Genomic DNA, 24,739 nt, shown 5'->3' with positions numbered 1-24,739 from the left:
AACAGGCTGCACACGCGCTTTATTCTAAAACTCTCGCTATAAATTTCACTCTCTAGATGTGCGCTTTTCGGGCCAGTCACTCATGTCTGCATCTATTCCTCCGACATGCATCAGTTTGCAGTCGCTCCTCTGCTCCAATCAGCTGTCAGTGCGTCAGAGGCGCAGTTGTGTGCGTCAGGGGCGCGTGTTGTAGAGCGCAAGTTTGACTGTATTCATGATTATTGTCGGCAATGATGGTATACAGACATTAAACGGTGATAGGTGAACATGTGTCAGCTGGTAGTAATGTGAGACAACTTTTTTTCAGCCCCCCACAGAGGTCAATGTGTCGTCACGCCTGAGCGCACTGCCCACATGTGTACTGTATGGACAGCTGAATGACCCGCTGCGTCCTCTGGCAGCGTGCTTTGACACACTTTAGAGGACAGTGTCCCCTTTTGTAACCACTTCTTTTTGTTTGCCGATCAGATTTTAATTTCAGAGAGAAGTGCAACAAGGGAGGCACCTTCACGTTGCACCAGATGGAGCCCCCAGCCAATCCGGGAGACGACCCGGTGGGGTTGGAGTTGACGGTGGAAAATGTAGAGTCGGTAAGTAACTCCTCAACAAACAGACATTTCACTGGTTGACTGTTTACTGAGCTATGCCTTCAGATTGAGCCTCTGTAGTAACATTGAGAACACGTATTTGAACACATATGTTTGTCAAAAAGAAATCTCATATCTATATTCATTTTATTTGATAACTCAAGTAATAGATAAACAACAGCAATTTCGCTCGCTAGGAGTTGGTTTGTTAATTACTTCAACATAGAGAGATAAGACGAGCTGGACATTTTGTAACATGATACCAGCTATAAGCATATGCTGTCCTAATAATAACTAACACCATGTGCCTTGGATTAGTTGCTATGACAACACTTTTTTTTTTCAAAACTCCATTCAAACAATCTGACATCCAGCATGTATGATTATTAATGTAGCTGAGCCATTCAACTAAAAGTGATTCCTGTGTAGAGAAATAAATTGCGTCATGAATCAACCTGTTAAACATCCTGAAACACAGATGTTGTACTATACCTCAGTCAAAGCAGAGGGGAAATATGGGGATATTGATTGTTATATTTTGATCCACTATGATGTCCTCATCAAAACTTTATTCATCACTTATTACCAGTGGTGAAGGAAGTATCTAGTTCCTTTACTTAAGCAGAAGTACTAATACCACACTGTAAAAAAAAAGTATAAGTCCTGCATTTAAAATGTTACTGAAGTTAAAGTAGGTATAATCAGAAAAATGTACCTAAAGTATGAAACGTAAAAGTACCCAATTCAGAAAAATAAAAAAACACAAACAAAATTCTAAACTATTCAAAAAGAAAAAAGAAAAAGAAAACAACTTAAATGTTTATCAAAATCCTTGCCAGTTAACTTTCTGTCAGTCAGCTAATTAATCAATTGACTAATAATTTTAGCTATGCTTGTATAAACAGTTGGGTGATGTATAACAAAACCTAATATTTTATACACTCTTCTCATATTTTTTTTTAATGGAAAAATTTGTAAGGTAACCACTAACTAAAGTGTTCAAAAAATGATGTGAAATAGGCTAAAAAATGCCATCTGGAATGTTCTTGAGTAAGTAAGTATAAAGTGGGATGAAAAGAAAATACTCAAGTCGGGTAACTGAAATTTGTACTTAAGAACAGTGCTTGAGTAAATATACTTACATAGTACGTTACATTTCACCACTGGTTATTACCAAATTAATTTTTGATAATTTTTCCCTTTTTATTGGTTGTTCTCTTCTCCTCCAGGCTCTCTACCAGCTGTACTTTGACCCTGTAATGGAAAATAAGAATGTGGCTCAGAAGTGGCTGACCCAGGCCCAGGCCTCTGCGCAGGCGTGGCAGTTCTGCTGGGCCCTGCTTGGCCCTGACAAGGTCTGTTGTTGTGCTTCTGCGCAGACATCTTTAAAACTGCAACTATTGAAGTGTGCAAGAACATTGGACACTATAATGCAGTGGAAGGTATACGATGCAGGATATTCCTGAAAGAAAACATCGGCCCTTTTTTACACAGAGATTGCTTTAAAGTGGCTATGAAGACGCTCCTTTATGCATCCTTTGAGAATCAAACAAGGGCGAAATCATGCCGCTTCAGTGTTTGATTTTAGACAGCATGCTGGCATCACAGAGGCAAAAGAGACATGACGAACCTGATGTGCAACAGAGCAGCGTCAGCCTCTAGTTTGACACATAACATACACGTCAGCAGCAGTTTATAAACAATAACTATGACATAACTCAGCAATAACAATCATTTACGGTCTCTGTTATATGACATCTGATTTGCTTCTTCTGCTTAAAGGGTAAGGAGCTCCTGACCTTATTGTCTTCCTAATTTGCTGACATTCTCAGCTGCTGACCTTCATCTTTTTAAAATGGGGTTAATGTATGGACTCATACAGAAATAACCCTTCTTAATCATCACTGATGACCTGCTAGAGGTCATTGTGTATTTTTCTACAGCGACTCTGCCCTCTGCCTGTATTTTCTTGTTTTCTGTTCCTGGGATATTTAGGTGCGTGTACCTGCACAGTGCTCAGATAAAGTTGGGGCTTTATAAAAAGGTAGTGACCAGATGCCAAACCATAAACCGCATGTATGCAAGAGACACAGTGCAGAAAAGCAAAAAAATAGCAAGGCAAAATGCCAAATGAGATTGAATCTGGTTTAGGCTTTCACTTTCTCCGGTCAGTGTGTTCAGAGACAGTGAGACAATCCTGCACAGTATACCTTAAAGAAAGACAGGGTGGATGTCTAATGTGCTGATCAGAACTGCAAAATGTTACGATTTTGCCATGTTAAGTTAAAACATACATTTTTAAGTCCGAACTTCATCTATTACAGTATCTCCATAAGAGTCTGTCTCTTTACAGCTCCCAGAGGTTCAGTTTTTTGGTGCCAGCACGCTCCACACCAAGATCTCCCGTCACTGGAGTGACCTTTCTACAGAGCAACATGAGAGCTTGAGGATGCAGCTCCTCTCCCACATCCTCCACTTCTCCTCAGGGCCAAAAATGGTGCTCACCAGGCTGTGTGTTGCCCTGGCCTCTATGGCGCTTAACTTAATTCCACAGGCTTGGTCCCAGCCAGTGGCTGACATGGTGAGGGCCTTCCAACCACAAAAGTCTGACTCTGAAGGTGCCTCAGGCACAGAGGCCACCCAGGACCCTCATGCGCACTGCCTGGCATTGCTGGAGCTTCTCACCGTACTTCCAGAGGAGTTCCACAGCAGCCGTCTGGCACAAGTTCGTCGTGCCCAGCTGAGGGAGGCCCTGGCCGGGGAGTGGGCGGTTGTGTGCCCCATGCTGCGTCAGCTGCTCCAAAGCCAGGACTCCTCGAGCCAGGTGAAGGAGAAGGTGCTCCGCTGCCTTTCAAGCTGGGTAGGGCTAGACGTGCCATTAGGGGAGAGTCATGAACTGGTTCAGGACTGTTTCAGTGCGCTGTCCAACCCAGACCTGTTTGACACGGCTGTGGAGACGATAGTTAACGCTATCTCACAACCTGACAGCCAGAGGTGAGAAACACACTGCATCATACGTTCATTAAAGGGTTAGTTCACCCCAAAATCAGACATACATAGTTTTCCTCTTACCTGTGGTAATAATAATCAATCTAGAAGGTTTTGGTGTGAGTATCTGAGTGTTGGAGATATCGGCTGTAGAGATGTCTGCCTTCTCCTCAATATAATGGAACTAGATGGCACTCGGCTTGTAGTGCTCAAAGTACCAAAAATACTTTTGAAAAACTCAACATCAATATCTCTTTCCAGAAATCATGACGTGGTTACTCAAGATCATCCACAGACCTTGTTGTGAGCAGTTTCATGTAGAAACTATTTTCTTTCTATTGAATTATACCCGCCAACTATATTCACTGCGCAGTAGGAAGTGTACGTCTGCTAGCTCACCTAGCACCACTGAGCAAGCAAATGTTACAGTTCAGCCGAGGAGGACGCCATTAATTTTTACATCTTGCACTGTCACAAGCATGAGCCTCTTGTCCATGAGTAGATTTGCGGTTTCTTCTGCGCAATGATATTGTTAGTGGTTGTTGTTTGGTAGACAGAAAATAGTTCCTGCTTTAAACTGCTCTAAATGAGGTCTATTATCTTGGGTTCCTATGATATAAAAAAAATCCTAAAGCACAAACAACGGTTTTGTATAATTTGTTATGAATTAGCGCCTCATGAATTATGTTACGTACTTAACGCAAAGTGATTTACTTAGTGTAAATTTACATAGGTAAGTTTTGGAAAAGAAACATGGTAACATTGTCCCTTAAAATACCTCAAAGTTCACATGGTTTCACACAGGACATGAACACTAGTCTTTTGGTAAAAGTTCTGTATTTGTTTGACCCATCCATGAGCCCACCTACATCCTTACGAGGACTTTCATTCTTAATACAATTTTTCTTCTTTACTCCTGTCACTGCATTGGTCCTGCAATTGCAGCCTATCTCCAACACTCTGCAACTTTACACCAAAACAATCTAGACTGATAAACAGCACTGAAGGTAAGAGGAAAAATATGAAGTTTTGTGCAAATTGTCCCTTTAAGGTCAGTGTCAGTTTCCAGGTGTGTGAATAACAAAATGTGTCTGCAGGTATATTGATGCTCTGGTGAACTTGATGCCTCTGGTTTTGGGTCTCCATGACCAGCTGAAGACAGCCGCTCAGGACGGGGACATGGAAACCACACACGGTATCTGTCGCATTGCCGTTGCTATGGGGGAAACACACTCCAGGTACACACACACACACACACACACACACACACACACACACACGCTGTCTTCCTATAACCTGGTTTTAGTTAATGGCTCTTATTCCTTAATTTGGATCGATGTGTTTGTGTATGACAGGGTTTTGTTGGAACAGGTGGAGCGCTGGCAGGAGTATCTGGCTTTGGTTAACATGATTCTTTTCTGTACTGGAATCCCTGGGCACTACCCAGTCAGTGAGACCACTAGCTCCCTTACACTCACCTTCTGGTACACTCTGCAGGTAAGATCAAGGAATTTATTTTTTGTAGAACCATAAGGTTTCCATTTGGTTTCATTTTTTTTCACATGAAATGTCCTCTCAGTTTTGTAAGTTGCTCATGTTTGCATTAAATGTGAAAGTATGGCCCTGTTTTCACCTGCTCTTAACATGTATCTGAGGGGATCAGATCACAAGTGAACAGCTCTAAGTACAGGTGTGAATATACCTAAAGCATCCTCAATGCATCTTGAGATCTGATCACTCAGACCACATTCGGAGGTGGTCTGCATTTGGTCACAGTCTTTCAGCAGTGTGTACACCAGTGTGTCGTGAGCCACACTGATTAGCTGACATCCTTGCTAACTGACTCCCCGCCAGTAGATACAGTGTTGCAGGACCGTTCCCAGAGCCGCTTTCTACCTGGTGGTCCCAATAAAATTCACACAAATTCCAAAACAGTTCAACTCTGTTGTAAAGAAATGTTAATATCCGCAAGATAATGTCAGCCGTGTAAGGCTAACAATTGAGCCTATCACTTAGTGTGTGCAGGTGGACTCTGACCAGTGTGCCTATAGCATGACAAATCTCCCTCAAGTAAGAACAACAACCCATTTAGCATTAGCAAATGGAAATGATGAACATGTTCATGTGCATACAGAGCGGGAAAGTGAGATCTGAACAGACATACTAAGAGCTGTCCATTTGTGGTCCAGTCACCCAAGACGCATGATACTGCCAGCTGTAAAAAGACACTGTGTCTTTGTGTCTCTTTGACTTAACACTAATTCTACTTCTTTCTTGCATATTCAGGATGACATCTTGTCATTTGAGGAAGAGAAGCAGGCAGTTTACCTTCAAGTCTACAGGCCAGTTTATTTCCAACTGGTGGACGTGCTGCTCCATAAATCCCACTATCCGTCCCAGGAGGAGTACGCCTCCTGGTCCTCTGATGACAAGGAGCAGTTCAGAATTTACAGGTACGACAAGATACTACAGGAGATCTAATTGCTTAATTTTTGTCTTCTCTCATCACAAATAATGTCTTAAAATTTAAGTGAACAAAACTTGATATCTGTGGCAAACTTCATGGCAGTCCATCCGATCATTCTGCGGACATTTCTGCAAGCATGGTTAAAAACCGGTATGTTACCATCGTGTGTATTTTGCATTTCAGAGTGGACATTTCTGACACTCTGATGTATGTGTATGAAATGCTGGGGGCAGAGCTGCTTAGTAATCTTTACGACAGGCTGGGCAGACAGCTGATGGACCCCCAACAGTCAGCAGTATGGCAGGTAATGACAGTAATCACTGACTCATACTCCATAAACATGCATGATAAGTTTAACCTGCAGAGTATTTTAAAAAGAAAATTTAATCTATATATTTTTGTCTTGAAATTCTGACCAGATATCACGCTTTGTTTTCCTCCATCTTAAGGACACAGAAGCGCTGTTGTTTGGCTTCCAGTCCATAGCTGAGACGATAGACGTGAACTACTCTGATGTCATCCCTGGACTTATTGGTCTCATCCCTAGAATCAACATCAGCAATGTCATGCTGGCTGACACCGTCATGTACACCATAGGTACAAACCCAGACATGCTTTTCTATGTTGTCCCCAATAATAATCCCAAGACTTTTAGTTTGTTTAATGTTTTACATTAAAAGGCGGGTCTATCTGCAATCTTTTCTATGTTTTTCAAATGAAAATGCCCTCTAAGTTATTAGCAAAAATCAGTGATGTAGGTACAGCAACGATCTCTGGTAGTAATAATAATAACTGCAGGGGTTAATTTGAGTTTTTGTAGTGAGGTGTGTGAAGTCCTTATCCATAGTCAGTAGAATATTTTCAACACTTCACTTTGCCATCAGACACTTCTGTCTGATTTGGAACTAATGCTGTTATATTGCTCTTTTCAAAGTTACCAGACTCCTTCGACAAAAACAGTAATTTTTACCTTTCAGAACACTGGAGTTGCCCATCTACTGCTGTCTGAATTGGTCACTTTGTTTGTGTTGTATGCCTTTCATATCTTAATTAACATGGCATCCACAGAAGTACATTGCTTTGCTGCCGTGGGGGTTAGAGGAATATAGCCAATTCGGAAGTCGGGATGTTGCGTCATACTAGTATTTACAATAAATGTGATATTTAAAAATAAAATACTGATATCATGTTTATAAGACACATATGACAATGTCGTGTCAATAACCAAGCGCCTCTTAAATTCTTTATGTTTCCTTCCATTCTCTCTTTGTCTCCCTCCCCCCAATGCCTTCTAATCTTCAAATTTACTTTTAATATTGCAGTAATATTGTTTAGATGAACTTTTTTGGCCCCGTTAATCATGTCATGAAAGCTGGACATGATGCCATCCCTATTTGGAAGATTGATGACACACATTTCTCAAAGACGGCTTGTCTCAGTCACAAAGAGGTACATTAGAGGGGCTCAGGGTTTATTTGTAACAATATTATCATATAGAACCTCACATCAGGTCACGTGAGAAAACGTTTTAGCAGGGTTTTGGAAACTAGCATTTTGAAGCTAAAACCAACGTACTTTGACTGGAGTACGTCAACTGGAAAGCTGCAGGATGATGTAAAAAAATGGGGAAAAAAAGGTACACACCCTGTAAAGCAGAATTTCACAAATTTCAGCAAGGACTGTTAATGGCCATAGATGGACATTTTTGTCTTTTTGTCTGGACTCCGCTATAACAGACTTATTTACATGACGTGCACCCCATTACTGAATTTCCCCTGTTTGCCAGGATCCCTGGCCGAGTGGCTGGCTGACCATCCCGTGATGATAGGTGGCGTATTACCCATGGTGCTTCAGGGCCTTGTGAAGGCAGAGCTGTCTGTGTCGAGTGTGTCCACTCTGAAGAGGATCTGCAGGGAGTGTAGACAGGACCTCAGCCCATATGCTCAGGACATCCTGACTGTGTCACAGGTCAGACAAGAAACCTCTTTTTGTAACATCTCTGTGATTAATCTCTTTGCATTAACTCCTGTGTTTCTCTGCAGGATGTTCTGGTAAAAGAAATCCACAAGGTGAGTAAACAGCTATCAACAGTATTCAACCGCAAATGTAACAAGTGTCTCTGTGAGGACATCATGCACGATGTGTGGTGTAAGTGTTTCTGTGTGTCTGTGTACAGAGCAGCCAGTGCATGTGGCTGATGCAGGCTCTGGGTTTCCTCCTGTCCGCCCTGCCAGTAGAGGAGATTCTGGGCAGACTTCACTCGCTCATCACCCCTCACATCCAGCAGCTGGATACACTGGCCCAGCAGGAGGTACACCAAAGAAACTTATGCAACTTCCACAGAAAACCCACAAAAACTAAAATAAAAAACTGTGGTAGAGGTGATTGTGCCCTAGTACAAACTGAATAAATCAAGACAGTTTATCATACTTGAAGTATACTACAAAAATAGCACATTAGAACCACTTTATTATTTTGATGCTCAATTAAAGTGCAAAAAAATATATATTTATTGCAGCATTTTTGCAGCTTTTTGACACAACTTTTACAATAAAAACAGGTTAAAAAAATGCTCTTTGCTTTCACAACCACTGTCACATTTTGACAATACTTTTTCTTCAAATTTCACTGTTATTAACTCATCAAAACCATCATTGTTTCCCTTCACAGCCTGATACCGCTAACAAACAGTCTATTATCCACATCCTGGGGATGCTGTCCAGTCTCTTTACCACTCTGGACATCAACAGACAAGCAGAAAGCTTAGAGGGAGCACCCAGCCCAAGACTCACTTCCTCACAGAGCACACGCAATCCAGTAAGTTTACCCATAAAAACTGCGTACCTATCAACGTGGATACCATGAGGCCAGTTATCAAATATTATACCAGCTACTGTATCTGAATTCTGTGAAATCAGAGGCGGAGTTTGAGGGGATGGCGTCTGGGTCTCCAGCTCAAAATGTGCTCTCAAAAGCCCTGATTTTTAAAATACCTTCAACTTAATGTCGTTTAGAAAATAATATTTGCAAATGTTGATAATCTTACCATGTTGGTCTTACAGAAACTTTAAAAGACTAAATGTTTTTCTTTAGGCCAAAGATTCAAATCAGCGCATACCAATACCACAATTATTACATATTTGCAAGTACAGCAGCTCAGAATATTACGGCATGGATCAAATCGGACAAAAACAAATTCAGTGGACTCTACTCTGGCATAGTATAATAAAAATAGGTTTCAAAATTAGAGATGCTGTTTACACCAAATTACTTTCCTATTATGTTATGTGACTTAAAAAACAATCTGAGCAATTTGTTGGCTGCAGAGGTGACACTCATCCTCAACACTTGTGTTCTGGGTTGCACTCAGCCCAGACAAAACGGAAAAAAATGTTTATTTAAAAAGCACCAGCTGGTGATGACTGGCTGAACTCTGTTGTGTGTTGCAGGATTGAATTTAATTGAACTCAAATGGGCTTTATTCACATGGGAAATGCATGTTTGCATTGCCAAAGCAAACGTGAGATAAAAACCAAAATTTTATGTACAGGTATACAAGTCAAGCTCTGCTAGAAATTGGTGGATACACATGTTGCTGCTGATTGAGTATACCTCTAACACACCCATCAAATTAGAGAAACCATACCTCTCATACTGTTTTGTGTAAACATGTCGTTCAACCTGGAAACCATAGCAAAACAGCGCAGAGTTGAACGTCAGACAATCAGAGAACAATTACATGCAAAATAGCATGTAGGCTTTGGATAAGGGAATGCATTTTCATCTGTATCTATTCAGCCAACTGTATTTATATCCTACTTAGAAGGGGTGTTGTTTAACCAAGAGTGGGTGGGATTAGAGTCAGAGGTGAGAGCGACCTCATTGGAAGTTGATATTTTGAGACTGAAATTTATATAGAAATCAAAAGATCCTGTATTTATTATTTGTGAAAAACTATTCACAGAACAACCTTAGAATTGAGCTTAAGATCACTTTTGATAAGTATCCCAAATTTCGATGAAGGATTTTCTGTCATCATGAGTCCCATATTGACACGTTTTACTCGTGATTTTTGAACATTATCTCCACTGGATACTAATTTCATCTGAGTATTCTGCTCAGCACTAATGCAGGCTCTACAGCATGATTGGCAACTATCATGTTTTTCCCAAATTATGTCTCAAATGGCTTAAAAAATAGTGTGTATAGCTGCAGTAAATGGAATTGAAAAAATCTACTTGGGCAGACTGTTTCCTAAAACACCAGTCAAATAGTGGTTTTGTTAATCAGCCCTCAGAATGGGCCTTTCACATCAATATTTCTGAACATCTAAAATATCAAATATGCTGCAATTACAAAACTAAAAATAATATATATTTTTTTTAGGTTGTTGTTGTGCTACAGCAAGTGTTCACCCTGATCCAAACCATCCTCAGCAAGTGGCTGGATGACTCAGATGTAGTAGAGGTAGGAAGGTGTCTTTTATCTGCATAAATACGTATGTGTATGATGTTGTTTGTGTGTGTGCATGTATGATCATCATCTACGTATGTGTGTGTTTACTGACTCAGCTCTCCCCCTGTTTCCCTCTACAGGCAGTGTGCGGGGTGTTTGATAAGTCAGTCCGAACCCTCCTACATGATTTCGGGCCCATGGTGGCTCAGCTGTGTGAGATGCTGGGGCAGATCTATAGCACCTACCCACAAGCCTCAGCTCTGGACCTGGCGCGGCAGGTACACCCCCACAGATCAGGACCTTAATAAAAGCATTATCCCTCTAAACTGAGATAAAGACTCTGAACATTTTTTGGGATCAGTTGTCATTCTCTTTCTCTCTCTTTCTTTTAGATGGTTCACATATTTGCTGGAGAGGAACACCACATCTCTAACATCAAAAGCCTCATTAAGGTGTTGACTTCTGCCACACTTACTATATTTCAGCAAGGTAATAAACACCTGCAAAGAAATTCTACTATTTATGCCTCTGCACCAGCTATGAGTTATCATGTTGTCCGCCTTAATTGAGAACACATTAAAGGAATTTCTTCAAAGTTTAGCAAAGGTCAAGGTCACAGTGACCTTGTCTATCTCATTCTCGTGAACGTGATATTTCAAAAAAGGCCTCGAGGGGGTTTCCTCAAATTTGACACAAACGTTGACTTAAGAATGAAGTGATTAGAATTTGGTGGTCAAAAGTCACTGTGATCTCAAAAAACATGATTTTGGCCATAAATCAAAAATTTATATGTAATTATGACAACACTTCACACAACTGTCTAATGAGATGAAATGATGACGTTTTATATCAAAAAGGTCAACTATGACATCATTATGTTCAGCAAAAACATTTTTCTATCCATTACTCAACGTTATAGCTCACAAACAGAAGGGGAGACATTTGGTCAGATACTGAATTGGTGGCACTAATTTTGAGTGCACACCTTGAAAATGTGCTGATCAGATCTCCTGTGCTGCTGGGGGGAACATGTGTGTGAAGCATCAATGTTTTTCACAGTTTGAGTGGTTCGCAGAGCCATACAACCGCAAGGCGGTCATTCTAGTTTTTAGACATATGTTAATCTTGTCTCATCTTATGTTCATTTCAAAGGTCCGCGGGATCATCCCGATATTGCAGAATCATTTATGCACCTTCATGCTCAGGTGCGTTGAATATTATTAGCCATTGTTACACACGTCTGCAACACACAGAAGACTTATTTAAATCTATATACTATTGAATTATGTTTTGTTCATTTAGATTCTTAAAAGGAAGCCTGATATGTACTTGTCTGACCAGTTGGATGCCAAGGCGCTGTTTTACTGTGGTGAGTATCATCATATCATTTCCTTTTTTTTATTGGGGATGGGGAGGTATTTAAACACCGGTAAATTTTAAAAAGTTGGCATACATGCTTATTCACATTGATGGTATGAGATAATTTAACCATTTTTTAAAAACTTATTTTTGCCTCAATGCACTTTGAAATTTCACTTTGTCTTGGGCTTTTTACAAATTACTGTGGTCAAAATCAAAACACTGTCTTTCTCTCTGAAGCATTTTTGTCTTTAGAGTCCCATGATCTTGAAATTCTGCCTGAGTCAAACATTCATGTGACTTATTAGCTGAAACATTCATTTAAAAAACTGTTTCTTCCAGGAATCCTATCATTGAAGTTCCCAGAGACACCCACAGTGAAAGCTGCAACTCTGTTCTTTGTAAGTTGAGACAGAAATGTTCAGGTTTTGACTGTTAAGGACTGTTCTTTATTTATCAGAGAAGGGGATGGGGTGGGATTTTTCTTTCTTTTTTTTATCAGCTTGACCCTCCCTGGAGCTACAAATGTTTTTTCCTGAGCTGAGTGTCTCTCTTGGTAAAATGCATGACCCTCCTTTCACAATAAATAACCATTTGTTAAGATAGTCGCTCCAAACCTGAACAGTATTTAGGCCAAAACAATGATAAAACAACAGAGAGAGTAAGAGTTATCGACAAAATAAACAGCTCACTTCTGAAAAACAAAAGCAAATCCTCCCTACAGTGGCATCATCACAAAACTAATGTGTGCGCTGTGTGCAACTCAAGGGATATGTTACATTTGCATGTCATTTTGTAGCGGATTCTTGTAAACCTCACATTGTGGTTAATGTGGTGTAGATTTAGGCAAAAGAGATCATGTTTACGCTTAAAATACACAAAAAATACCAAGTTTGGGAACCACAATCTCTGCTGGAAATACAGCGATATATAACCCCCCCCCCCCAAAAAAATACTTTTCTTTCCTAAAAGCTGCTAGAAGCACAGCAATAACTCACTAAATCACCACCAGGTTTATTGTTTGTGGTTCTCATGTACTTGCCAGGCCATCCACCTTCTCTCCATCTGCTTAAGCAGTAGAAACACAACATCACTGTAGAAAGGTTTACATTACATGTCCGAAACACACAAAACACACAAATGTACTGAAATGTAGTAAAATTATTTAAAGTTGTATGTTGTACTCCTAAGCCAAAATGAAATAAAAAAACATAAGTCCCTTTCACAGTGATGTGCCTCCCACATTTTGCTCCCTGGCCTCTATAGATAACGCACAGTCCCTAAACTATAGTTGTTATTTTTTTAAAAATATCTATTCAACTCATCAGCTCATATATGCTTATGATTTTTGTCCTGCCCCTGGCAGACAGAGATGCTGCCACGTTGTAAAGACATGCCCTTGTTTGGTGAAGTGTTGCAGAGGGATGGAAAGCTTCTGACAGAGGCCATACTACAGGTGAGCCTGTTATTAGACACATCTAAATATACAAATATTTTCATAAGGGGAAACACTTCAGATGAAAACATTTTTTCATGCACTGGTAAGTTTGGAGATTTCAAGCTGTTTTGCTTCCTTTTTCAAGTTGTTAGTTTGTAGCTTGATAACAATTTATTCCTAACATGACAACTTTTTTTTTTTTTTTTTTTTACAGCTGTTGACAGTATTTTCTGCTTAATGAGGTGATAAAAAATGATAAAAAGAAATATCCAAAATGCACTATGTCAAAACCTTTGACTCTAACATCTTAACACAATAAAATAAGAATTTTGAACCTGGCTTTATTCAATGTTCAGTTTTCGCTTCTGGAAATGTATGTAAATTACAGCATATTTAATAAGCCAGTGCCTCATTTTCATATCTAAACATAACATTTCCCCAAACGTGTTATTCAAAAATGTGTTAAAAATGTGTCAAAAGTGTTATTTCTTGATGTAAAAAATCAAACTCAGGAAGTTTGATGGTGATGTCTATGAGATAAAAGTTTAACCTGTTGTGTATCCCCGTAAGTGCACTATGTAATGCAATTCTAAATACTGATTTGAAGATCAGCTTTTCACTTTTTTATAAACTTACTGTTAATAAACCAGTGTACACAGTTAACTCCTAACATGTAGTCCTATTTTAAACCACCACCAAAAGTCTTCTAATAGAGGGCATGCTGTCTGTTTTTATTTCTGTCTCAGGCAGTTGGAGGTGAGTCACCTCGCAGTCTGATTGATCACTTCTCCGAGGTGTTGTTGAGTCTGAACAGACATTGTCCAGCTCTGCTGTCTCAGTGGCTGAAAGAAACACTACAGACTCCAGGATTCCCCTCGGCCCAAGTCTCCACAGAGCAGAAACACACCTTCAGTCAGCAGCTTCTGAGGTAATAATATACCTGTCAGTTTTTCTGCACTGTTATTGGTGTCTTCAAGGAAAGTACTGTAAGAAAACTTGTCATTCAAGAGAGCAAAAATGACGAACAATCTTCATAAAAAGATATCTTGACTGTTTTGCATGTCATCCTCATCTAAATCACACTTTCGAACATGCAAAAGTGGTTTAACACATTATAGACTTTCTATATTTTCGTATAGGTGCATGATTTATTTACTTGAAAATAATTGGGAGTGTAAAATCGATGGGAAGGGATTTAATGTCAGTTTATACTATATTTTTTTCCCCATTCCATTTCATATTGTGCTATACATTTTTTAAAAATCACATTTGTATGTTATACTAGAGTAATATTTTTATTTCATTTCACAAGTTTTTTATTTATTTGCTTTTTAACTCGCACTATACTATTACAAGGTTTGACATTCTTATGCAGTACTCTACTATTAGAATTTTGTAAATCAGATTTATGTTTCATATTATACTATAGCCATTTGTTATTACACTTTTATGTGCCACTGTTCTTTGACAATTTTTCAACAATTTCCTGTCATACTTTTAAATAACTTTTTTTATCACTTTTTTTTGCCAAACCATGCTGCAACGCTTTTCATCACAAATTTATACCATTCCATTTAATTTGGAATAATGGCCATGATGTTTTACATTTCACTCGGATCACTGATTTTTTTTAGGAAATAAAGCATATGCTTATCACACTCATCATTAATTTGGATAGCAGATTTGTGTCAAGGAGACACAAAATTGTCTGAAACATGTTTAGGAAAAAACATTAATATATGGTTCTTTCTTCCAGGGAGCAAAACAACAAGCGTCGCATCAAAGAGATTGTGAAGGAGTTTTCTCTGCTCTGTCGGGGCCTCCAGGGGTCTGGATACTCAAATTACTAGACTGAGCTGGTGGCACTCAACGTTCAAGACAAGGTAACAAATCAAAAGAAAGTCTGCTTCTATGATAAATGATGCCAAGCAGGACTGTTCACTTGAGAAGTTACATTAGAATAACCTTAATACTTGTATTTAACCAAAGCAAAAACACAAACTAAGTGGCTTGTTATCAGGATGAGTGGACCTATGTGAAACATGTTTTTGATAAAACACCATTGTAAATTCACAAGCGGGATTAAATGAAAGGAAAAAGTGGCTTATTGCCCTTCACTTATCTCCGGGCATGGATCCAAACCTCCACTAAAGGACACCAATAAACAGTTTACTCTTGCAGCAGCATGAGCAACTGTTTGCATGCTCACTTATTTATTGTTTCTCTTCTGTTGTATACTTCTTGTCTACTTCTCTTCTCACAGGTAGATACACACACAGACACGCAGCTTTTTAAAAATGTGATGTTACATTATATAGCTAAGAACTTTTGTACATGTTTACTTTTGCTGTTATATAATAAAAACAATTTCATTACTTTCACAACAGAAAAAAAGATAACATAACCGACTTCTTGTAAGCAAACATGTCCTGACAGTCTTTTGTTGTTTTTTTTAATCAGTGATGTCACTGTGAGGGATGGCAGTTGTTGGAAGTTGGGACTGCATCCATTGTAGAAAACATGGATTTGAGGAGGACCGTCGTAGTGGTGATTGGTGCACTGGGATGAGAGGGCTCTAAGGACTAGTCTGTGAATGTCGTTGGTGCATTTCAACCAAAGCTCAGTAGGCTGCTCCTGAAACCATTCCTGACCCGGCTGTTCACTATCGTATTCTTGTGAAGAGGTTCAGCACTGACTTTGATTCCTGGGTACAGAGAGGAATCGAATAGTGGTCAAAAATGATCAAACTACGTCATATTGTCACTAAACCCATAATTGCTTGTTTTTTTTTTTTTTTGGTCAGGAGAATGTTCATTTTGAAAGAATGTTAAAATGACTAAAGATTTGGTTTGGTGGCTTTTTTATGTTTTAATGAATTGTATATAAGGGCTATGTGGCTTTTTAATTGTAAAAAAAATATTGTACCTTGGTGCAAACGTGTCTTACTGAAGACGTTCCAGAAACGTAGTGTCCTCATCACCAGCTCCTGTAACAATGGCCTCCCCATCAGTTGTGACACAGCCTGAAAAGGGCACAGAGAGGAGAACTGGTGAGAGCGGGAAACTTTTGGAACTTATTCAGAAAAAGTCTATTCAAAATGCTGAGAGGAGCTTGTTCCAGAAAAAAAAGTAGAGTCAAATTCCATGTAATGTGCAATCATATTTGGCAAAATAAAGCTGATTTTGAGTGGTCAATATACGACTATGAATTCTTGAATGATTACTTTTAAAATAGTTTTTAAAAAATCACCTTACATATACAGTGGACCTTTTCATGACATTTTTAATCACATAATAAACAATTACTTTTTTTAAAAATCTTTTTCTCACATACTTTATGACCTTTAAATGATGTATGTATAAAAAAACACACACATGTATGTTTCCTGAGCATTTCAGAGACTAAAAACAGGAATAAGTTAGTATAGTAGTTCTGGTACAACTGACACTGAATGTCATTTAAAACATGCAGTCTTACCAGGTACAGCACTCTGTAGGAGTGTCCTGTTCAACTTGGCCCACCTGTGTTAGCGACGGATACTTCCACACCAGGATCTGGTTCTGAGAGTAGCCATGAGTGATGCTCACCTGGAAACAAAGATAAAAGATAAAAATCAAAAATTAACTGAAAATACAAAATCTCTGTAATGTCTACTTCCTCTGGAGTTCTATACTTGCTGTGATGTTTGGTATTAGAAATAACTTTCAGTATAACAGTAGAGTTTCCAACTATATAAAATGTTTCATACATTTTAGACAAAAATGCAATTTAATGTGGACAACTCTACACTGATATATTATTTATTTTCTGATAATGTTATAACAGTTACACACATTATCTACCTTTATATTGTGTAAAACAAACACATTTCACATGGGTCTAGGTTATTTATCTTTTGAGTGTTTCCCACAGCAGAGAACATTCTATCTATGTGCGTGTGTCCTCGTAATCGTCAGTCTAATGACCACTCTTTTTTTTTTTTAGTTTGCATGCTTCTGTGGGTCCGTGCGCAGTACAGGCACTGGTCAACGAGTTCTTTGTTTTCCCTCAGCAGGCAGTTTAAAAGAGTTTGGGGTTTTCCGGGGTGGGGGGGGGGGGGGGGGGGGGGGGGGGGGGGGGGGGGGGGGGGGGGGGGGGGGGGGGGGGGGGGGGGGGGGGGGGGGGTGGATATCCTGATCTGTTGATCCAGTCAGAACTGATCAGATCCTGATGGATAATGAGGAGCAGCCGCTGCGAGTAAAGATCAAACTTATTTAGACCCAGGCACAATGGCCTGGTAAAAGTTTCGCTTATCAATGCGTCTGACATTCTGCTGCTCCATCTGTGCCAAGAGTGGACTCTGTGCTCAGAGAGTGAGGCGCAGAGAATAACTGAATGGTATGGATATCGTAATAATGGTGCTCCTAATGAATAGTCCAGTTTCCAAAAAATATAAAACCAACACATGGTAGCAGAAGTTGTAATTGTGCAGGTCAACACAACTGAATAATGTCTGGGAAACCTTGGATTTTATCAAAAGATGTAACTTTTTTTGTCAATATATAACAATATAAATCAAGGATGATGATATTATTTATTTTTACCAATAAAATGACATTTTATTGACTGTCATTTTCCGTAAACTGGCCAACAATTTCTTTAACACAAAGATTGCATCTCCAGGCTGGTATTTTACATTTGTGTGTGTCTTCTCACCAGTTCGTTGGCGTGTGCTTGGACCATGCCATGATTGCAGACCTGGGAGCCTGTATCTGTGCTCTGCAGTGCTGACCCTTCAAAGGGTGTTCCCAGAAGCGCAGGCAGCGGTCGGCGGTGCCACCCCCCTGACAGCCAGCAGCCCATGTTGGTGTGGGGACCAGGCGATGGCCACTTAACTGCTTGCCAGGTGGGTCACTGTACTGCTGCACGGGGAGGAGGCTGGAACTGTTCCACACAGCAACTGGCAGGCTGAACAACAAGGAACGGCTCATCTTCAATATGTTCACTTTTACTGTGTCGGATTATTTGAGGTTTAGAATCAGGATCTATGTCACTTTAAAAGTCTCTGATAAAAGGTTGAGGTTTAAACCCTCTCACCTTGTTGTCATTGCCAAAGCCGTGATGCGAGGTGCTGGTGGTCGGGAGACCATTTGCGACCACACACTTCTTGGTCTGTGACCTTGAAGCCTCCTCTCGCCGAGGGGGGAGTTCTGACGTCCCGCTGTAGGATCACTCGGATCCCGACTCCCAGACGACAGCTGCTCTCCGTTCCACGCCAGAGCACCTAAGCAAAAAGGGGGGGTGGGGCGGTCTCAATTTTCACTGTGGCGATCAAGAATCCTTTTGGTATTTCTAATAAGTGTAATAGCACAAACATGTTTTGGTGGTGCAATATACAGCATATCAGCATATGTTGGAATAAAAAAAAAATCAAATTCTATTCAAAACCACTGTTTGGATAACTCTCCTTTATTCCCTTTATAATATTTTTTTGTCTGCTAAAAAGCAGCAAACAGATTTCAAGCAGCAGTTTTTAATTCCCACTCCCCTCCGGCTATGACTGAACCTACACGTGCTGAGTGACCCTCCAGGCTGGTTAGCTTCCTCCCTCCCTCCTGCTGCAATCCCAGATCTGAACGTAACCCTTGTGGGTACCGACGGCAACAAGACTCCCCTGATGATAGGACAAGAGTCACACACACACTGTTATTTTCCCATTATTTCTTTTTACAAACAGTTCATTTTCTATCACATACTACTGTTGTAAACTGGCAATAGATTTAGTTCTGGCTGCTCCACCCTCTTCATTCCAACAAACTGACTGTAACGGAGTCTCCATCCACTGAAAGGTCACATAATCTTGTCACTTGGGTGGGTTAAGCCACATAGTACATTCATTAACCACTTCCCCTTTATCTCAGGCTGATCAGACACAGACTTAATTACCTTCCCTTTTGAGGAGCATCAACTGAGAACAAACTTAACTATAAAACTCAAACTATAAACAAAGTGTCGTAAGTTTTCCTCTGACCTGACTGGTGCAGGCACTCCACAGGTAGATAATCGCAGGCTCCCAGGCCGACACTGAGCAAGTTTGCCTGCTGACCAGTCTACCAGGTTGAGGTAGAAGAATCGTCCTGCAGCTCCGGAGCATCCAGCACTTTGAAGGGGATCTTGGAGATCTTACGGCTGGTTTACGCGGGGAGCGGAGCAGCTTGTGACTACAGAAACATTGAGGATAGAAACAGGGAAAGCTACATTAATCTCACCGCAACAATTTAAACAGTCATGTCTGTTCATTGGTGCAGCAGGTGAAATAAGTCATACTCTTGTTACTAAGTGGAGAAAGGGAGAGTAAGGGCATGAACTTTCATTATCGCTATCGAAAGGCACTCTCTTAGTGTGGACAGATGTACCGTGGAGAATGAACACACAAAGCAGATTTTATAGTGACGTCATTTCTAACAAAGAGACTAGACTTTAAACAAGGAAGAGGGAGCATATTTACTGCGTTTTAGCTATAATCCATTGGCTCCCAAGTATCTTTTTAGAAATGATTTTTAAGGTTCTTTTACTGTTTTTTTTTTGCAGACTCTGTTGTTTTATAAACCTTCATGACCCCTGTCTTTTTAAATGCACACATTTAACGCACAAGAAAAATAGGGCAGCACAGCTTTTGAAAACTATTCTTCATAAATTATGGAAACCCTCTCCAAAAGCTATAAGAGAGAGCAGGCTTGGAGAACATATTGAAACAACTGCTGAAAAACATTTTATATTTATTTAGTATAGCTTTTATTATGCAATTCTTGAAATTATTTATTTTTTATTAATACTCTCATTTTTCTACTCTTACTGGTCTCTGTTACTTTTTACTTTCACTCATATATTTTATTTTATCGTTGACTGTCTTTTGATTGTCTAAAACTTGCCTGTCTTTTTACTTTTGTGTTGCATATTTATTGTGAAGCACTTGGACTTGCATACCTTGTAAGAAAAGCACTCTATAAATAAAGTTTTTCCTCTTCTTCATTATTATTATTATTATTATAATTATTACTACATTAGTTACTTCAAGGAGCCATTAGAAAAAAAGTTACTCTGGAATTAAATAACCATTATTTTGTGACTCGTACCCTAAAAAGGCTGTGAGAGTCTTGAGAGAGGACTGCGTGCCGCCTGTCGTCTGTGTGAGGGTCCGGCACTGTCTCTATGCCCGCCCCCAGTAGCTCATTCCTCAACAGGGCAGCATACGCCACGGCATCTGGAGGGGTGGAAGTGAAAAAGATGATGGAACAAAAGCTATGGAGAGATATAATTTAGGACACAACTGGGATAATTCATGAGAAGTACACATGTCTGACCTTTGCTTGAGTCTGAATTTGCATCCTTTGCTTTATGGTTCTGATTTGGGGAGCGACAGTTCTCCTAAAGAGAGAAAAGAAAGAGTACATCTGATTATCAAGCTGCGTTTTTGGAGAGCAGCGTAAAAGTGATTAGCTGACTCAGAGGATGAAGAACAGACTCACGTTGGCATAGTGGAAGTTGATGCTCCAGTTGCTTCCAGCGCGTGTGGGAATGAAGCGGTCCCCTGACTTCACGCTGACAGGACTGCAGGTAGCACTCACACACTGATGGACAAAGAATGACAGTGAAACCACAAAAGAAAATCCAGCAGGGTGATTTTATTACTATTGAGCAATATTATTCAAGAGCATTTTAATTTCTGTCTTACTCCCTGCTCATACATAACATTTGGGCAGTTGTGGAAGAAGTCCTTAAATACTTTACTTAAAGGTAAACTGCTAAGGATTATTGTTTGTTGACTGCTCGGCAGTAAAAGCTAAAGTGAAGCCAACCCAAGATTCACTCTCATTTTCCATTTCCCCTCAGTACATTTGCGTTTTTTCAGCGCAGTGCCTCTCGGATGCCTGCTGCTTGAGGTCTGACACATGGTTGCCAACCATTTAATAATGAACACAGAAAATAAGAAAATACTGGCAGAGGGCAGAGTCTCTGCAAGTCTAAAAAAAGTACATGTATAAAAGTTTTAGTGCTTAAAGCAAAAAAACTGTGGGGTGGTTTTGTAATTGAGTTGATTCTCATTTTGTATCTGAATCGTCAATGATTAGGTAAGGTAAATAACACAGTAGTTGTAGCAAAATACAAAATCTAATTAGCAGTTAGGTGCAAAATATAAAAAATAGATAACGCTAGGGTGCAAAAATGAAAACTAGTTGGCAGTAAGATGCAAAATATAAAAACTGGATATTGGTAAGGTGTAAAAGATTTTTTAAAAACTAGATAATAATAAGTAAAATATAAAAACTAGATGATGTGAACATGCAAAACATAAAAATTAGATGATAGGAAGGTGCAAGTTACAAAAATTAGATGAAAATAAAATGCAAATTATAAAAACTAGATAACAGTAAGGGGCAAATTATAAAAACTACTTGTAGATGACAATAAGTTGAAAAATATCAAAACCATTTAGTGGGGGCGCCTGGTGGCTCAGTGGATAGAGCAGGCGCGGGATCAACTCCGGCCTCGGCCCTTTGCTGCATGTCATTCCCTCTCTCTTTCTCTATTTCACACTTGTGCTGTCCTATCAATTAAAGGCAAAAACACCCCAAAAATATCTTACAAAAAAAAAAACACCAAGGTGGAAAGGTGCGAAATATAAAAAGTAAAGAACACTGCGGTGCAAATGTAGAAACTAGATAACAGTAAGGTGTAAAATATAAAAATTAAAGCATGGTTAGGTGAAAAATACATAAACTAGGTAATGGCAAAGGTGCAAAATATAAAAATTAGAAAACAGCAAGGTGCATAATATAAAACCTAGATGACAGTAAGGTGTGAAACTCGATACTGAAGCTTTATGATAAATTGAGTGATGTAAAAAAATAGTAGAAGGAGTAGAAGTGTAAAGTAAGTGAAGTATAAGTGCCTTAAAGTTGTACTTTAACACAATATTTGAGTAAAATGTTACTTTCCACAGTTGTGTTTGGGTAGAGAGAGCTAATTTATTAAGTTCCAGTCTCACCCAGCTGTCATAAACACAGTTACAAGTTAGCGTGCGTCAACAAAGACATGATGTATGTGACTGCATGTCACCTTTGACAGGCGGGCCTCTGTCGGCAGGTTCTGGTGGTTGATTTGCCTCAGTAGCCGTCTCTCGTACTCTTGGTCCATTTCCTCAGGGCTGACGAGCAGCAAGGCCCCTCTGCTGCCCTCCCCGCCCCCGTTTAAACCTCCGCTCCGTCCCGTTGAGGAAATCCACTCTGGATCCCCATCTCTGTGGAAAAACAGGGCTAGCTTACTTCAGGAGATACAGGCACGCTCGTTTCAAACACACACACACACACACACACACACACACACCAAACGGCCTGGTTAGCACGGTGTCTGTGCATGTCAGCGCATGACAGGTGGTACTCATGTTGTCGTTACACGGTTTAAAGACCGCGTTTTCTGTGTCTCGCTCGTCCAAAAATCAGATACATTTCGAGGTAAAATCGCCAAACAGCTCAACAAAGCGCTAATGACAGCCGCGTCGTTGTCATGGCATCGTGCTCGCACACACAACAACCCATTTACAGTGTAACATCAGCTGACGACCCCGCTGCTGCTCGACAACACAGCTCTCTTACCCGACTGACACGGCGGCTCAGGTGACCAAATCAACTGTCATCTTCGGTTGAAAAGCTCGGCGCTGCAGCGAGGAGACTGTTGTCGCTTTCTTCCAAGCAGCGGTACATCAAAACGCCAACGCGACTCACTGGTGTTGTTTATGTTCGCGACAAAGATGGCGACCGAATCAGCTGTAGCAGAAATTCTTCGGTTGACTTCTGCTGTCTGTGCAGTCAACGCAGTGCGCGGCTCAGCAGCGACGCCCGCTGGACAAACAGGGTCACTGCAGCTAAAGTAGCACTGTCGTTATCCTCTGTGTGGCCAAGAGGGGTCGCTACTGCACTGCAAAATATTTTACCCAGTGCCTCATGGCTTCCAAGTAGTATTTTTGTTATGATAGATTTACTATTTAAAGTAAGAGTGGTAAGAGACACCAGCGTTTGTACTGATTAAGGGAAATGTCTTTTTGTCTATTTACACATTGATAAAACCATGCTAAAACTATTTTATTGAGCTTTTATTAAGTCTGTTTTATCCTTTTCTTTGATGTCATGGTTTGGTAGCCTGTCTTTGAGGGACACAAACAGACTGAGTCAGATGAAATGGTCCAGTGAGTTGATTGGTGAGTCCTAGTTGAGCCCAGAGTGTCTGTACACAGATACTTACAGAGAATAGCCAGCCCTGTTTCTAATGATGACCTGCATCCTTTGCATGGGGAATTTCGGTCTCTACCTTTTGGGCGGAGGAATACAGTTCCAAGGTGTAAAACAAAACGTTGCAACTTATGGCATTCATTCAATTGTTTATCTAGTGTCATATTGTTATTTTTTTTTTTTACCTCATTCAAATATTTTATTAATAGAAAAGTACCCAAGAACTTTTTGTCATTTCTTTGTCTTTTTTTTTTTTTTATCAGTGTGTGTTTTGAATTTTTTAATTGTGTCTGGATAAATGCCTCCTCTTTTTACTGCAAAACAAATCTACCTACATGTATGAATAATGTAACATGAACCTGTAAGACATAAAATATAAAAACATATATTTATTAAATTAATGTGCTTGCTCCTGTTTGACCCACATACTTAACAATGTTTGTCATCTTTATACGTCATTCCTTCCATTCCTTTGAAGTGATGGCATGTGTCAGAAAATATATTCCAAGCAAAATGAAAATATACTGATTAATGCATATCCCATATAACATAAAATACAAAATATTTGGGACAATAACAATGCAGGATGAAGCAAAATTTCATTTCATTACAGGTGAAAGCACCATGTGCTGCACAAAGTGCAAGGTTAAAGTTGCAGGCACAACATAAAGCCAGCAAAAATGACCATAAAAGTGAATCAAATTCAGTAAAACTAAGAATAAAACCTCATCAAATAATAATTAAGATGAGGAATAAACCAATAAAAGATACAGACATGTCAAAACTGATAAAAATGCTTTCAAAATTAAATAAATTCATAATAGGCCCACTAAATGTAGACCATTAAAATAGAATAATACATATGAATTAAAATTAAAAAATGAACTAAAAACAGAATACAATAAATACATCAATAAAAGATGGTTCTATGAATAATATACATCATCGAAAAAACCCAGGGACCATAAAATCCCTGGATTCTCCTGTAAATACTTTTTTAATTACCTTTTAATACCAACCTCACATTAATATGCATACCATCTGTGCTGTCATCAATGGCTGTGTGAGAGAGTGAGAGTATTGATAGCACATGTTTGCCCAAAGGCCCTTTGCGTGAGCATGACATCAAAGTAAATAAAGATCTAACATTTGCCCTCACTGGTACTCAATTCTCCAT

General features: G+C 39.6%; 1 protein-coding gene and 1 pseudogene across 1 annotated transcript; one reads left to right on the top strand and one right to left on the bottom strand.

Annotated features, from left to right (window-relative positions):
* Positions 1-202: 202 nt before the first annotated feature.
* LOC121951101 (importin-13-like) lies at positions 203-15,952 on the top strand. The gene is made up of 22 exons (XM_042497321.1): positions 203-590; positions 1,817-1,942; positions 2,941-3,581; positions 4,673-4,813; positions 4,931-5,072; positions 5,862-6,028; positions 6,226-6,346; positions 6,492-6,639; positions 7,829-8,010; positions 8,085-8,111; positions 8,219-8,353; positions 8,713-8,859; positions 10,429-10,509; positions 10,638-10,775; positions 10,890-10,986; positions 11,650-11,702; positions 11,800-11,866; positions 12,199-12,257; positions 13,223-13,312; positions 14,041-14,222; positions 15,051-15,177; positions 15,755-15,952. Exons 1-21 carry the CDS (start codon positions 522-524, stop codon positions 15,142-15,144), a joined length of 2,907 nt encoding a protein of 968 aa, XP_042353255.1. The 5' UTR covers positions 203-521; the 3' UTR covers positions 15,145-15,177; positions 15,755-15,952.
* LOC121951099 lies at positions 15,463-23,086 on the bottom strand (annotated as a pseudogene).
* Positions 23,087-24,739: the final 1,653 nt, after the last annotated feature.

Source organism: Plectropomus leopardus, chromosome 12 (assembly GCF_008729295.1).
Source record: "Plectropomus leopardus isolate mb chromosome 12, YSFRI_Pleo_2.0, whole genome shotgun sequence".
NCBI lineage: Eukaryota > Metazoa > Chordata > Actinopteri > Perciformes > Serranidae > Plectropomus > Plectropomus leopardus.
The sequence above is the reverse complement of the archived record's forward strand: the minus strand, read 5'-3'. Positions and strand labels throughout refer to the sequence as shown.

Bases quoted from the DNA above. Each gene is read 5' to 3' on its own strand.
- LOC121951101 (XM_042497321.1), top strand. From the start codon at position 522: ATGGAGCCCCCAGCCAATCCGGGAGACGACCCGGTGGGGTTGGAGTTG. The intron at 6,029-6,225 runs GTACGACAAGAT...TTTGCATTTCAG, and splicing joins GAGCAGTTCAGAATTTACAG to AGTGGACATTTCTGACACTC. The intron at 10,776-10,889 runs GTACACCCCCAC...TCTTTCTTTTAG, and splicing joins CTCTGGACCTGGCGCGGCAG to ATGGTTCACATATTTGCTGG.